Source organism: Pipistrellus kuhlii, unplaced genomic scaffold (assembly GCF_014108245.1).
Source record: "Pipistrellus kuhlii isolate mPipKuh1 unplaced genomic scaffold, mPipKuh1.p scaffold_m20_p_8, whole genome shotgun sequence".
NCBI classification, from domain to species: Eukaryota; Metazoa; Chordata; class Mammalia; order Chiroptera; family Vespertilionidae; genus Pipistrellus; species Pipistrellus kuhlii.
In genome coordinates, this window is record NW_023425584.1 from 23,706,782 (window position 1) to 23,722,587 (window position 15,806).

Consider the following 15,806-nt stretch of genomic DNA (forward strand, 5'->3'; position numbering starts at 1 on the left):
ATTATTTGCCAACATTTTTTTTTTTTTTTTTTGGAAACCAGGCTATTTCATATAAAACTCTGACTTTTCAGTTTCTCTTGAAAATTTTTAAGGTCTAGAGAGAGAACTCACTTGCACACACAGCCAAAGTAAGCAAAGAACAGCGTGCCACAACCACAGGGCCCAATTTGTCACCCATGTTCCAGGCTCCGAGTCCTGGACCTCACAATAAATACAATCCTCCGCTGTCCAAGCACTCGGTATCAAGCTGCTAACACAGAGGAGGCATGGTTTCTACCTTTGGACAATTTATGAACTAGCGCAAGGTGATTAGATAACAAAATACTAGAATGACTGCTCTGGGGATGAGCACACAGGCTGTTTTCAGACACTTGTGAAGAACTAGGTTCCAGGCTTATCTGCCCAAGATTTTCTGAAGAAGGTGTGTTTTCCCAGACCTCCTGCCCTAAAATCCAAGAAGGAGAATTGGAAATTTCTCACCTTGGCAGCCCCAATCTGCTCCTTCCGAAACTTCTCCAAGGGTGTAATGAGCACGTCACTGGCATTCTCAATCTGATGAGGACAGAGGGGAGTGAGGGGGTGGGAGGGGACACAAGAGCATAATCAGTAAAGAATCAGAGCAGTTCTGGCACAAAATGCCTCCCATGTCTCCACCTAAAGTTTGGGTGAGCAACACCATACACGAGGTAACTGTTCACAATACTTGAAACTGACAGCATGTCAAGTCAAAGTCTAGTCATCAGTTCAAAACATGGTGTTATTCCCAGGCAGGATTAAAATGGATTGTTTAGAAAGAAAAATTAGGACCTCTAAAAATGTAAGCAACCAATTGAAGGTGGAGGGAAACTAGTGACAAGGTAGGATCTAAATTTCAAGCTTCCAATGACATCTTGGAAATGCTTATTCACCCAAGTTATATTTAAGCAGATATATTTAAAGCAGATCAACACTGAGTCTGAATTATAAACAAATAGAGCACCTGATATCTGATGGCATGAAACCCTGCTAGCCGGACTTTGCATAGACCTATATACCACCACTGGACTATGATCAGAATGCTTGTAGTGTCTACTGGCCCCTGGCTGCCTCTCAATATCATCTCACAGCCTCACCTCCTCAGGTCCTGCACTCCAACTATATCATCACCGGAAGGTACCTCAAATGTAGCAAACCCCTGTCCCACTTCTAGCTCTTCTAACTCAGATTTGCTGAGTTAAGAGCAAAATGCAAAGAGGGACATTAAATCCCCATGAGGACAATCAATTTTAATCCTGCCTGGGAATAACACCATGTTTTGAACTGATGACTAGACTTTGACTTGACATGCTGTCAGTTTCAAGTACTACTGCAATTCAAGTTTCAGTCCCAAGGTCACCTCTTTAGGGAGACTTTCCATGAACACCAATAGAATCCAAAGAAACTTCCCAACAGCCCACCAAGGGTTTTCTTTTGAAGGCAAAAGTCAGCTAAAATTTTCTGTTCACCACTACACAACACACACACACACACACACACACACACACACACACACAGAGAGGAAACTCATGTATGCATATACATACACACCCTCATGTAAATGCTCACTTATCCATCACCATCCCCAAAACACAGAAGAATCCTAAAACAAAGGAACACTCAAATATGTTTCAATGGCTCAATGAATGAATTAATGATTTCTTGATTGGCTGCCAACTACATGACCATGGACAAAACATTTAACCTCTGGGCTCCAATTTCCTCGCCTACAAATAATTGGGCTTGATTGTTCCAGCTCTAAGATTCCATGGTCTTTTCTAAATCAGTACAATATTTCATAATTTTTCCTCTTAAGTCATTCACTGCTTATTCGTTGCTCAACTAATTATTTCAAGAATCTCATTGGAACAAAGCTTTATTTTTCTAAATCACATGCATATCCATTGCAATGAAACCAACAGAGCACATACCAGAAGCACACATGGACACAGAGAGACCTAACTGAACAAAGTGAAGGATAGAAGGTGGCAGATCTCCAAATTTATTGCCATTTGCCTTTTTCTCAATTTTGAAGCCACTTGTTTTAGTAAAGAGCAATGCTAGAATTTTTCACTGTCATTTAATTTGTTTGATTTTTATTGTTATTTGATGTGACTTAGTTGGCTCACCAGTTTAAGTCTTTTCCACAAATCAAGTATAAGTCTCTAAAGCCCACAATGGTATCAGAGCCCCTAAGTCAGGGGTTCTCAGCTTCAGTTGCATATTAGGTTCACTTGGGAAGCTTTTAAATATTTCTACGTCCAGGCCACACTTCAAACCAATTAAATCAAAACTCTATACTTCATCCCACGCATCAGTATGTCTTAAACTCAAGTTGTTCGAAAGGGCATTCATGATTGACAATCCAGCCCTAAGTAAATGCTAAATATAGAAAAGCAGTAGCTGATCACCTGGGACTCAGGATGCCCAAGTCCTTGCCCCAGTCCTTCCACTGGGCCTTTGTAAGACCTCAACTTTTTAATCTGTCCAGTGAGGGACTGCAGAGGTGAAAAATAAGGTTCACCTGGGTCTATGATTCTATGATTGTGTAATTTTCACTCAGTTTCACGCACTGTATTAATAGCAGGTACACAGTAGCCCACTCTCTGCCCTTCAAGGACTCCTATTTACTATGGGACACATGCAATCATCAGAAAAATGTGCTGAATGCAGAATTAGAGGCATGAAGTAGATATTAAGAAAATAAAAATATCCCAGAACATTAGGGAAGGCTTTCCAAAGAAGATGCAACTTTGCTAAGCTGAGATGAATTGGTGATGAGATTGTCATAGGGCGAGTAGATAGGGAAGGGGCTTGCGATGGCCAAAGACTCAGATGCAGACAGTAGAAACTCGACTCACTGACATAAATAATAAAAGTGCAGAGGCAAGCTGAAAAATATAATAATCCAGTCATTGTTCCCTTGCTGCAGGCCATGGCTATCTGCGGGGTATTATCGTGATTTGCTCACCACACCACCCACCCCCAAATACTGGCTCGGCCAAGAATCAGACTCCAAAGAATCATTTCCCTTTCTCACACACTAGCACGTGCACAAACACAGCTTTCCTGGCCTCCACCCACCAGCAACCCTGCTGCTGCTGCCACCCCCACCTGATTCTGGCTCAGGCGTCCAGCAATGAGCACTCAAGGAAAACAGTGTCAGAACAGCAGCAGGGCAGAAGGTGAGAGAGGCTTCTGCTCTGTTTGGAGTTTTCAAGAAACTACCACATTCTTTGGCCTAGCATAAGCTTGGGTTTGAATCTGGACCACGCCACTGTGTGACCCTGGGCATGTTGCATAACCTCTGTAAACCTCAACACCTTCATCCAGACAATAAGGACACAGGCACCACCTCCCAGAGTCATCATGAGGACTGAAATAGAAAACATAGGGCTACATAATTTCTTGGTGGGTGCTAAGGACTAACTTGCATCCCTGTTCCATCCTCACCCCAATTCATGATTTGAAGCCCTTACCCCAGCAAATTAATTAAGCAAGTGGCCATTGGACCAACATGGCTCTAATGCTTAGTGGCCTACATCAGCAACCCAAAACCTAAGCCTGTGAATACCTCAAGGTTAAGAAATCAAAACCTAAGAATAAGTAATCACAAACAACCAGACTTGCCTAAATAAGGCAACCATTTAAGCGATAGCCAATTAAATAATTTGTTTCTGCATTTCTTCATAAACTCTTTCCCCAAGCTCCTGCAGCTAGAGCACTCCCACTACTTCCAGGCTGGTGCTATCCAATTTGAATTGATTTTTGCTCACATAAGCTCTTACAAATTTAATATGCTTTATCTTTTAATACCCACTATGTGATAACACTTGAATATGGGGCCTCTTGGAAGATAACTAGGTCTTGAGGGTGGAGTTCCTCTGATGGGATTAGTGCCCTTATAAAAAGAGACCAGAGAGCATCCCCACCCTTTCTCTGCCCTGTGAGGAAACAATAGAAAGGCTGCCATCTGCAAGCCAGGAAGAGAGCCCTCACCCAGAACCACATCAGTCAGCCCCTGGATCTTGGATTTCCCATTCTCCAGAACTATGAGAAATAAACCTTTGCTGTTTAAGCAACCCGGTCTATGGTATTTTGGCAGCCCAAGCTGACCGAGACAGGAAATTTAGTGTCAAACTATTTCAGTTGTTAGCATGGGAAGAGAAGGAAAATGTTCATTAGTGGACACTTCCGCAGGCCTCTGGAGCACTACTTTCCAGAGAGAAGCCCTCCTGAGGACAAATCAGCGTGCAGCCTGCAAGGGTTTCAAACCAAGCCTCAGATCTGATATCTTAGGGATATGATACCCTGTGGATATGGAATCCTTCAACCTATTAATGCTGAACCACATCAGAATAAATTCTAATGCAAAAGAGATCTCTTAAGAGCCTGAAGGTCAGCCTTTGGTCCTTGAACTTCACAGTGCCTCTCTTTGAAGAACTTTTTAGAACTACCATCACTTCTAAGTTCCCATTTACTAGATGCCTTCTACATGACAGGCACTGTGTTAGGAGCTCCAGAATTAGAAGTAAAGGAGTGACCCTGCCCTCCAAGACCTCTTGGATAAATTTAATAAGGGAGTATGGGGATTTGCAGAGTGGTTTCCCATTCTGCCAATAGAAAAATCTAAGTCCTCAAAAAGTTAAATCATTGTAAAGATATACCCAGAAGTCATATACCTTATATATATACACATTACAGTGAATTTTTAGAAGGGCAAGGAAGTCATTCTCAAGTTATCCAAGTAATTTATCCTATCTTTTACAGAAGGCTTCAAACCCTGCAAAGATTAGAAGGCTTTCCCAAGAGCTCAAGGCACAGAAGTAGCAGAGCCTTAACCCAAACTCAGTTCTTCTGATAACAAATTCTATGCTTCCTACATGTCACTACACTATCTAGGACCAAGAGTAGCCCAGCAATACTCACCATCCGTATCCGTTCATCTTCAAGATTCCTGAGAACACTGGCAAACTCCTGCAAAGACCTTGCTGGAAAAGAGAAAGGGGCGGTGAGATGGAAGTTGACTAATGGACATTCAGGAGCCTTTCCAGATACACCTATCATGTTATGGACTGAAGTCCCTTGGCACAAGCAGAAGCCTAAAATCAATTGTTTCCCAAGGCTCCCCTTATCTTTTAATCATTAACCATTAAGGATGCCCCAGAAATGCATGTTAATGCCACCTGGCACTTCAGCTAGGGAAGGATTTCCTTCAAGGAAAAGACTGGCCAGTTCCTGAGAATACCCAGGACTGATGAGATGCTGGCTGGCTCCCAGACCCCAGGCAAGAAGGGGCAGAGTTCTGCTTAAGAGTTCAAGGATTTCCTGTCCAGGATTCGACCTCCTCAACCTTTGTTGTGGGCCTGCGTCAGAACACAACCTTTTCTTTGGCACTAGAACTAAACAAACAGTGCTGCTGCCACTGGAAGCTACATCCCTGGCTTCTCCTTGGGTTCCTCCTGAATCCCCAAGCCACTTATAAATGCAATACAGCTTGCAGCATGCTGGTCAGATGGGGAGAATCTCTTGTGCTACAATTACTCCCAAAGGCAACAGGCATGAAGTGCAATAGCCCTGAGGATATGTGGAAGATCTGTATAATGTTGGGGAAAGCATCCAAGTATTCAGGATTTACAACAATGATGGATTTTCACGGCTCTCAGATGTTTCCCAACTGCCTGTGCTCATCCCCAGATCCTGGTGCACGGCAAGGCAACAGAAACTCAATCAGCATTTGATGACTTAATTGATTCAATATAACATTCTCAATTCTTGCTCACTTCATGAAGTCAACCAAGATGCCAATGCAAGAAGAATAAAGTGCAACGACTAGGCCCTGGCAAAGAAAGGTGTCCCGGCATTGCAAATCCTCAGTGCCCGGTGTTGCCTACAAAAGGCAGACAGGTGATGGTGAAGAGTGAAGCAGCACAATGAGGTGATACATGGTAACCCCACCATCAGCCTCTTGTTAAAGAAACATAAGAGAGAGGTGGGGAGCATTACGAACTACACACTGAGCGCCTCTCCCCATTTGAAGACAACAGCAGTTATATAGCTCCAGCCGACTGTAGCCAGGCAGAATGTGGGGCCAGATGATCAGATTCTCCAATGTTCAAAGAAGCTTAGGGAACGGAAACTTCAGGATAAATTCTATCTATATGGTAATTCAATTAAATAAATGAGTGCCAAAGAAAATATGGCAGCATTCTGATCTCAACCCATGAGCTAGCATTTGAAACCTCTGATCTAATTCTTCCCTCATCCACCTGTGTTCTGCTTTTGCTCAAAGTTGTTAGCACTGTGGCTGTGGGGAAGAATGGCACAAGAGCAGCCAGAGCTGAACACTAAAGGGAGGGGAGAGGAAAGCCCCACTACAAACCTGCAGGCAGAAGGTGAGAGAGGCAATCCCAGAGCTCTGAGAAGCCCAGAATAGCCCCAATTCCTGATATTCACTCAACTCTACCGCCTCCACTATAATTGTAATTTATGACACTTTGATTCTTATCCTCAGAAAAAGGCTCAGCAAGGACAATGAAAGTTGTGATAAACAGCACAGTTATGACTTACCTATACACATTTCATCATCTGTTTCTGCATCTCCTATGCACTGAAACTTAAATTCATTTAAGGAATCTGCAAATTTCCTCTTCGCTGAAGACAAATCTAGTAAGAAAAGGAGTAAGAAATGTAAATTACTGACATGAACTGGCTTTCTTATTTGCTGCACTTTTTAGTCCTTCCAGTACTATAGCAACTAGCAGATATCTTCCTGAATCCGTTTCAAAGCACAAAAGAACATAAATTCAAAACAGTAAACATTTGTTTATAACATGACATGCTGATTTGCTTTAGAAGTTAGTATGTTTGTTGCATTTGCTTTAACAATTCTGGCCCTATTCCTAATTCCTCCAGCTATACAGCAAGTCATCCTTCTCCATTTGACACAGGGGAAAATCCACTTGCCTAGGAGGTCTGGGAGGAGGTGCGGTATTAGCATCTACAACCCTGCAGGTCGGCTCAGTCACTGAACCTCCACGTGGTCAGTGAAGCTACCCCATGCCAGACGCAACAACACCTTCTCCTCGTCCCATGGTCGGCAAACTACGGCTCGCGAGCCACATGAGACACAAAATATCACGGCCTGGGTGAGTCTATTTTGAAGAAGTGGCGTTAGAAGAAGTTTAAGTTTAAAAAAAATTGGCTCGCAAAAGAAATTTCAATCGTTGTACTGTTGATATTTGGCTCTGTTGACTTATGAGTTTGCCGACCACTGTCTGAGTCCAGCTCATACCACAAACTGCTGGGACAAAGTGCTGAGAGCTGCCCTGTCTCCATGGCACCGGAGGACCTGGACTTCTTCTTCCAATTCAAGTACACGTGAGGCCCGAGTTCTCAGAGCCCGCTTGAGGAGCACAGGGGATGGCCAGCCTGACAAACATCTGCGGAACCATTTCCCTGGGTCACCATGCCCCGCCTACTGCCATGAGAACAAAGCCCTGGCAATGTCTGGGGTTGGAGTAACCCCACACATAGTATAACCCCACACGTGGTATCTATAAAGAAAGCTCTCAGAGGCCCTTGTCAAATGTAAACAATAAGCTTTCATTTAAGTCAGTAATAAAAGCCAATGATCCTTCTATGAACCCTCAACTTCTGCTAATGGCATAAAACCACCAAGTTACCTTACAGTGGCCTGACAAACAAGGCTGCTCAGTACAAATGTGCTTAACTTAATTCCACGTGCAGCCTTCCTGCAGATTAGGCTAATCACTCAAATTACCCTGGTCCATGTTCCCCTCATTGAAGGGGAAATGGCATTATGTTCAAATTCCCAGAGGAGGGAAATATGAGGCATAACTGGCGGCAAGGCCTGGCTTTAATAAGATATTGGGATTGGGGGTGGGGAATTCTGGCTTCACAGATCAACAAAACCCACTGAAATAAAAGCACCCATATTCCTCAGCACTTCTCTTTTTTAGTTCCCAGATTTGGCCCTTGAGATTGGTGGTTAAGTTTTTCCCCATCTTTTGATTTTGCTTGTTTGTTTCCTCTCCAACATACCTGGCATTGCTCTGGTTATGCTGTTTAATATGGGGGGGGGGGGGGGGAGATGGGGGGGCTGTATACAAATCCAATCCCCAACATTCAGTTCATCAATCTAAGTGCTCATTCCAAGCAATGGCTACCAGTAGAAGAGCCAGGCTGGGCCGGCCCACTCTCGTGTGTGCGGCTTGGGTACCACATTGGACACCAGCAGCTCCTGCTCCGAGAGTGCCCTCTCAGTGGCTCAGATGGCACAAGTCCCGAGCTCGCTGTGGCTCGTGCAAGGTCCTCGGCTCTATACCAGCCAGGAAGGCACTCGGAGTGGAGAAGGAGAACAGGTAGATAACAGCCAACAGTCTCCCATCTCTCCTTGGTTCAGTCACTTTAATGGAATGGTCCTTTGGCAAAAAAGTCTAAAGATGCTGGCAGGAGAGTCAGGCATCTCTTAAAACTGGCCAACCCAGGCTGAGGAGATCTCCGAGAACATAAATCACACCCTGGCAAGGAAGACTAGCTGAAAGTCAGAACACTGTGCGAAGAAGGACAGAGTGGGCCGCAGGCAGGCAAGATGAGAAAAGGGAACTATAACCTTTCAGAGTGGAAGACAAAGCCCTCCGGATCAGAAAGCACACTAAAAATCCTCCTGCACCTCCCACCAGTAAGGCAAGAAAGACTCAAACTGGACAATCTTCTCATCAAAGTGGAAAAAAGGCGAAATGCAAGCCACGCTGGGGAAAGCTCCCAGCACGCACCTGAAGAGCGGGGCTGCCAGGGGCAGCTGCCAACGAGGATCAAGAAGTGGCTGGTTCTGCACAACGGGGCCTTTGTGGGGCCTTTCGCAGGAGGGCCAAGAGCAGGGCCTGTTAGCTTATGACCAGAAGGTAACCTTGATTTCATTGTCCGGGGCACACAGCACACCGCGCCACAGCACAAACCTGAGAAGCAAGGTGGGCCCCACAAAGCTGATAACGAGGCCGGTCCCCCTGATGGAAGATTAGGTAATGAGTATGGAGTCAATACTGGGCTGTAGGCCAGTGAGGACAGCTGGGTAGAATGAGAATCCCAATTATTGGAAACTGAAAGGGAACTCACCATGGGCTTGAATGACTCACGCTTGGGAGAGAAATATTTTTTAAAGGTGCAGTGGGCACCTGTTGTTTTGCTTGTTTGGCATCTGCTCCCCTGACTCTGGGACAGCATCTCATTGCTTTGAAGGACCTCCCTTCTCTACTTGCACATCACGGGGTTCTGATTATATGCCGAACAATCCCTTCCCCAACCCCTAGCCCTCACCCCAACCTCCACTGTCTCCTGAGTTCAAGTTTCAGCTACATCATGTACCAGATATGTAACTAACCCAGGATTACTCATAAAGTCTCAATCATTTCATCTGACAGTTGTCAACCCTACCTTACCCACCGGCTGTCAGGAGATCCAGTGAGACACACTGTACTAGTATAAGCATTCTGTTCTGTAAGCTTGAGTTCTAGGCAAAGCTAGGCTTTTCTTCCCTGATATACAATATAAATCCCACAATAACAGGATCCAGGGAAGGTAATCATCACTACCTGTAATTATACACCAAAGTTGCAGGTTTGATCCCTGGTCAGGGCACATAAAAGAAGCAACCAATGAATGCATAAATAGGTGGAATAAAAAATCGCTCGATCTCTCTCTCTCTCTCTCTCTCTCTCTCTCTCTCTCTCTCTCTCTCTCTCTCTTCTCCCCCTTTCTTTCTCTCACTCTAAAATCATTTTAAAAATTCAGGTTGGGTTTTTTTTTTAGAATTTAAAAGATAAATTCTCTGTTACTTGGGACAATGAAGAGGGAATTAAAAAGGCAGTGCTTCTTGTCTACTTCAACCCGAACAGCATCCTATCAAGTGATCACCTTGGATATGCAGCTGCACAGAGACCTATTTCTGGAGCCTTCCCTCTGATGCACACAGGAATCCAGCATGTTCATTCCAATAAGAGGAGGGTAGAGGGGGAGGCTGGTGCTGGTGCTGGATGCATGCCAAGTGTCACGGCACCCTGCTCATATAACCCCACTGTTTGGTGTTCAGGCAGTGCAGGACATAGCTAAGAGCCAAGTAGAGCGATAATATTTACTGTTGCTAGAAGGCAGAATGCTGGCCAGAGTGAGAGAAGACACGTCTGGCAGCCTCCAGGGAGGACAAGTATCTGCTTTATAGAGTAAGTAGTCTCTGCCTCTGAGTGAGGAGACCAGGTGGGTAAGGATATGGAAGCAGCTAGAAGCCTGGCCTTAGGAGGCTGCTCCCAAAGCTGTCTGCTCCCCAGAGGACCAGAGGAGAGCACCTTTCCCTTCCTGGAGGCACCATGCCCTCCCACAGCAGACATTCATCTGCACAGAGCTTAAGAGAATTTAAGCCAAGAATAATCTTTCTTTCTTTCTTTCTTTTTTTTTTTTTTTTTTGTACAGAAAGACAAGGTTTATCACAATTTTTTTAAAGTTGGAATCTACCTTAATTTATACAAATTGTACTATTGAACTGCAAGTCAAGCCATTCCCTTTTTGTTCTTAATTTACTCAGGTTTTACCAATAATACAAGTTGAGCCATTTCCTGTTTTTGCACAACTTGACATACACACAAACATACATGCATATGAACACCCACATAATGACGGAGTCTAGGTAGCCTTTCAACTATATTTATTTTCATTGTATCTAATACCTTTCCCTGACCTCCAAAGTTACCAAAATGTCTACAACTACCCTTAAAAATATTTGCTATTCTGTCACATCTCCCTGGTCTCAGAAACTAATTAGTTAATAAAGACAACTGCCAAGGTAAGTACTTGCAACAAGAATGGCATCTTGGCTGCTTACAGCACAAGGATCCTCAAATCCCCAGGCTCATGTCTCCCTTCTCTGAAGGCCAATTACACGTACCAGAGCCTCTATGCCCCATCATCTTGCATGATCAATGATTCATGAGTAGTCTCATGGCATAATGTGTAAGTGCCTAGGACAGGGCTGCACAAAGTGGCCCTCAAAACCTGGTGCACTGATCTGACCAGGCGCAGCAATACAGGCTGACTTACAAGTGGAGGGTCTGAGATTCCCCAGAGGAAAGAAGATTCCCATGGTGGGAGCTGAGAGATGGACACTAGCCGCCAGGAGACTACAGCTTTCCCCCACAACCCCATTCCCAGGTAAAACTCAACATGCTAAAAAACAAATTATCTCTCTTCCCCTACCCTCTCCCAAAGTAGCCAACTAAGTACTCTTCCTGTGTATCCAGTCAGTGGAGGGCATCATCATGTGTCCTGCCACACAAGTCAGAGTCAGACCCCCACCTATCGCCCTTCACAGAACAGTCCTTCCCAAGTCTGCCTCCTACGCATCTCAGTTCTGCTCACTCATCTCCAACCCTGTCAGCATCCCCTAAACCAAATACCTAGCCCTGCCTGGATACCGCAACTGCCTCCTCTCTGGTCTCCCCACATCCACTTTGTCCCTCCAGTCAGGATTCCACCTGGTCATGTCAGCCCCAGCAGCAAACCCTGCAATGGTTTCCCAGAGCTCTAAGAACAATGAACAAAGTCCCTCCCCAGGCCAGAGAGGCCCTGCAGAGTTTAGGCCCCCACTTCCCTCTCTGAGCTCCAGAAACCCTGGCCTCTGCAAGTTCCTGGAATGTGCCCTATCCCTACCTGCAGCCCTCAGAATAAAAGTTCCTTTCTCCAAGAAGCCTTCCCTGATTTCTCTAACCAGTCCAAACCCTATTCTATTTTCACATCCTGAGTCCTATGCAACTCCTTTTCACAGCAATTTCATATTGTTTGGGTATTTCTTTGATTAATATCTCCCCAACTAGGAAGTGCCGTAAGAGTGAGGAACATGTCTCTTCATGCTCACCAGTGTATTCTCAGAACCAGGCACAAGGCCTGCAGAGAACAGGTGTCACAGAAAGAACAAAGGGAGTGGGGGGAATTGGCATTCCACTAATTCATTACACTCTTCAAAGATGATTCTATGCTTGACAAGTGGGGGGGGGGGGGGGGGGGAGGGGGGGGAGCAGATTAGGTAAATTAGGAGAAACGTTCCAATTTATGTAGGTCTGGTGGGAGCTAGTATAAGTAGGTATGTGCTTACTGTTAAACATAAAATCATCTCCCCTGGCTCTGTCTATTGAGGAAGGTTCCCACAGAGATGCAGGGAGAGCTGCCAGCAAGTACAGAAAGCAAAACTTTCTCTACACCAAGGGACCAGGAGAAATGAGCAACAAAAACGGCAACTATATGCCACAACCACATATCCCGTTTCAGCCCCAGCATGTCTCCAGATGAAGGGAGAGTTCCCAGAGAACCCTCCTTTTCTCTCTCCCTGTATCTGGGCAAGCTGAGAACACATCCTAGCAGGAACTGTGTCTGGGAACAGGCATTCATCCTCCTTACTCACCATTTCCCCAAGTCTGCATATGGCATTTTAAACCTGGTCCCATTGCGTAACTGTAACAAAAGCAAGTGACATTCCTTTGTTAAATGCCACCCTACAGCATGAACCCCTGCATTATATAAGCAAATAAGAAACACACCATGTTCAAATCTTACACTAGAACAAAACTCCCCTATAGCTTTTTTTTTTTTAGTTTCTGTGACTCACAGTCTTACCTGTGGCCACTAGGTGGTGATCAACTGTATCAGACAGAGAGGTGAGCTAAGGCTCAAGGAGAAATGATAGGGCCAGCCTAAAATGCAGTGCTGGGGACAGAACCTGTCCAGTTGGTAAGGACATCGACTGGAGAGGATAAATTTCCAGTGGGTGTTCAATCAACAATCCAGGGAGGGGCCCTTGAGGAAAGAATTGCCCGAATACATTCAGGGGACCTTTGTTTATCTTATCTATTCAATCCTGAGACACAGAGAGGAAGGGCTGGCTGGAGGGATGAAGTCATCACCACCACGGTCTCACATTATTTGAAATCTGGCTGGAGCAGACTCAGAAACCCTCTCCTCTCAGCACAGGATGCTATGCCCACCTCCCTTATCAACTAGGGCATGCTATATAGTATACATTCTGAATCTACATCTGCATGCTTTTTCTGAGTCCATTTCCCTAAAACTGTTATTTCCTAAATGAGGCCACAGCCAGCACTGACTAGAGAATTTGTTTTCCAACCACAGCACTACAGCTAATGAATTATTAGTATTTTTAGAGTTTACTTTAAAAGCGAAATCACACAGAACAAAGAAAGGTGTGTCACCTTTTTCCAGATGAGTGGTTTCCAATTCTATACTATATAATAAAGAGGTAATATCACTCCAACACACAAGACGTCTGCCCCCATGTGGACACAAAATGGCCGCCACAAGATGGCTGGCAGAGGAGGGCAGTTGTGGGCGATCAGGCCATCAGGGGAGGGCAGTTGTGAGGAACCAGGCCTGTAGGGAAGGGCAATTGGGTGGGACCAGGCTGGCAAGGGAGGGCAGCTAGGGGTAACCAGGCCTACAGGGGAGGACAGTTGGAGGGAACCAGGCCAGCAGGGGAGGGCAGTTAGGAGTGTCCCAGCCAGCAGGAGAGGGCAGTTGGGAGAGACCAAGCTGGCAGGGGAGAGCAGTTAAGGGCAATCGGGCTGGTAGTGGAGCAGTTAGGCATCAATCAGACTGACAGAGGAGTGGTTAGGGGGTGATCGGGCTGGCAGGCAGAAGCGATTGGGGGCAATCAGGCAGGCAGGAGAGCGAGCGGTTGGGAGCCAGCAGTCCTGGATTGTGAGAGGGATGTCCCAGATTGGAGAGGGTACAGACTGGGCTGACACACACACACACACACACACAAACGAATTTTGTGTGCCGGGCCTCTAGTCTATATAATAAAAGCCTAACTGACCTGAATGACCAGTCACTATGATGTACACTGACCATCAGGGGGCAGACACTCAATGCAGGAGCTGCCCCCCTGGTCGTCAATACACTTTCACAGGGGAAGTGTCGTTCAACCAGATGCTGGGCTCACAGATGGCAAGTGCAGCGGAAGTAGAGGGAGACTCTCCTGCCTCCGCAGCAGCGCTAAGGAGCAGCGAGTAGGTAGGCAGTAAGAAGCAAGGGGTCACCGAAACCAGTTTGGCTCAGTGAATAGAGCATTGGCCTGCGGACTGAAGGGTCCCAGGTACGATTCCAGTCAAGGGCATGTACCTTGGTTGCGGGCACATCCCCAGTGGGGGGTATGCAGGAGGCAGCTGGTCGATGTTTCTCTCTCATCGATGTTTCTAGCTCTCTATCTCTCTCCCTTCCTCTCTGTAAAAAAATCAATTATATATATATATATATATATATATATATATATATATATATATATATATATATATATTTCTTTTTTTTTTTTTAAAGAAAAAGAAAAAAGCGAGGGGTTCCAGACTGCAAGAGGGCACAGGCTGGGCTGAGGGCCCCCCTTCCCCAGTGCACAAATTTCATGCACCGAACCTCTATTTTACATAGAAAACCCCTTCAAGAACAATATAGGAACACAAACCCACCTGAATATATATCCAAAATATATTATGCATTAATTTATCAGGTGCTTACTATGCAATATGTCCCTACCAAGTATTTTAAACTATTTCATCTCCACCACCATCTACTGAGTATGTATTACTACTCCCATTTTGCCAAAGAGGAAACAGACTCAGAGAGGTGAAAGAACCTGTCACAGTCACATAGATGAGTGGTAGTATAAGAAACCTGGTCCCTCTGACTCCAAAGGTCTTAACTACTATACTATATTGCCTAATTTACTCAAATATTTGAGAATCTGGTATCAATGTATTCAAAGAAATAAAAAAAATATGCATATATTGCATATCCTTGAGAAGGATACGATTTATAAGGGCCTAATCTATGTATGTGAATTTATAAATTAAGGTAGAGCATGCTAAGGCAATCAGAGAATAGAAAAAAAAAATAATAACTACAGAAGTGTAAGCTGGATATTATTCCAGCTGAAGCCAGTGGAGGAGGCCTCCCGGTGGGGGGGCGAGGGGGGGGGGGGAGAGAGAGTGGAATTTGACCTGAGCCTTAAAAGTTCAGAACTAGTTAGATATGTAGAAATGGGAGGAGATGCAGGGCAGGGGAGATGGGCCTGGGGAGGTATTCTAGAAGTAAGAATAGAAAGCAAAGAGATGCCAAAGCAGAGGACCTCCTAGAAATGGCAGAAAGTTAAGTTTGATGGATAGGAGGCAAGACTGGGAAGAGAGGGTAGAATCAAACTATGGTAGGACTTAAGTGCCACACAAAAGGATTTCACCCCTAAGGAAATGGGAACCGGGTTTTTATATAGAGGAGAGACTAGATCAACTTGAATGCTGATTAACTTTTCACTAAAGAGCTGGCTCTGAACTCGGTTTGGGACTTCTACTCTGATTTCCCATCCTACTTCACTGCAGGATCATGCAGCCACGTGTCAAGGGCTTGCTCCCTGAGAAATGATCAAATGACACCTCTCAATCTGGACATGGGTACACAGTCCACTAGTTGAGCAGGAGACAAGGAGAGTATGAGGGATTCAAAGAAACTCTGTTCCCTACTGAAAACTCCAAGTTCATGTCCAATTAAGAGTGATCAGTAGCATCATCACTATCTATATATAAATATGTATAAATGATGTATACAAAGATATTTGTATTTCCAAAGTGCTATTTAGCTTTTCCTCATAACATTGAGAGTATACATGATAGCACTTGATGAAGAAAATAAGGACTAACTTAAGTGTATGTCACACAGTAGGT

General features: G+C 44.9%; 1 protein-coding gene across 4 annotated transcripts in view; it reads right to left on the bottom strand.

The window, feature by feature from the left end:
* The window catches only part of ARHGAP26 (Rho GTPase activating protein 26), a 408,339-nt gene that overhangs the window by 299,542 nt on the left and 92,991 nt on the right, over nt 1-15,806 (bottom strand). For all 4 annotated transcript variants that reach the window (XM_036423211.2, XM_036423210.2, XM_036423209.2 and 1 more), the window contains exons 2-4: nt 6,586-6,681; nt 4,945-5,006; nt 481-552 (exon numbers count right to left, since the gene is read on the bottom strand). In XM_036423211.2, coding sequence (XP_036279104.1) covers nt 481-552; nt 4,945-5,006; nt 6,586-6,681 — 230 coding nt within the window. The remainder of the gene's footprint in view (nt 1-480; nt 553-4,944; nt 5,007-6,585; nt 6,682-15,806) is intronic.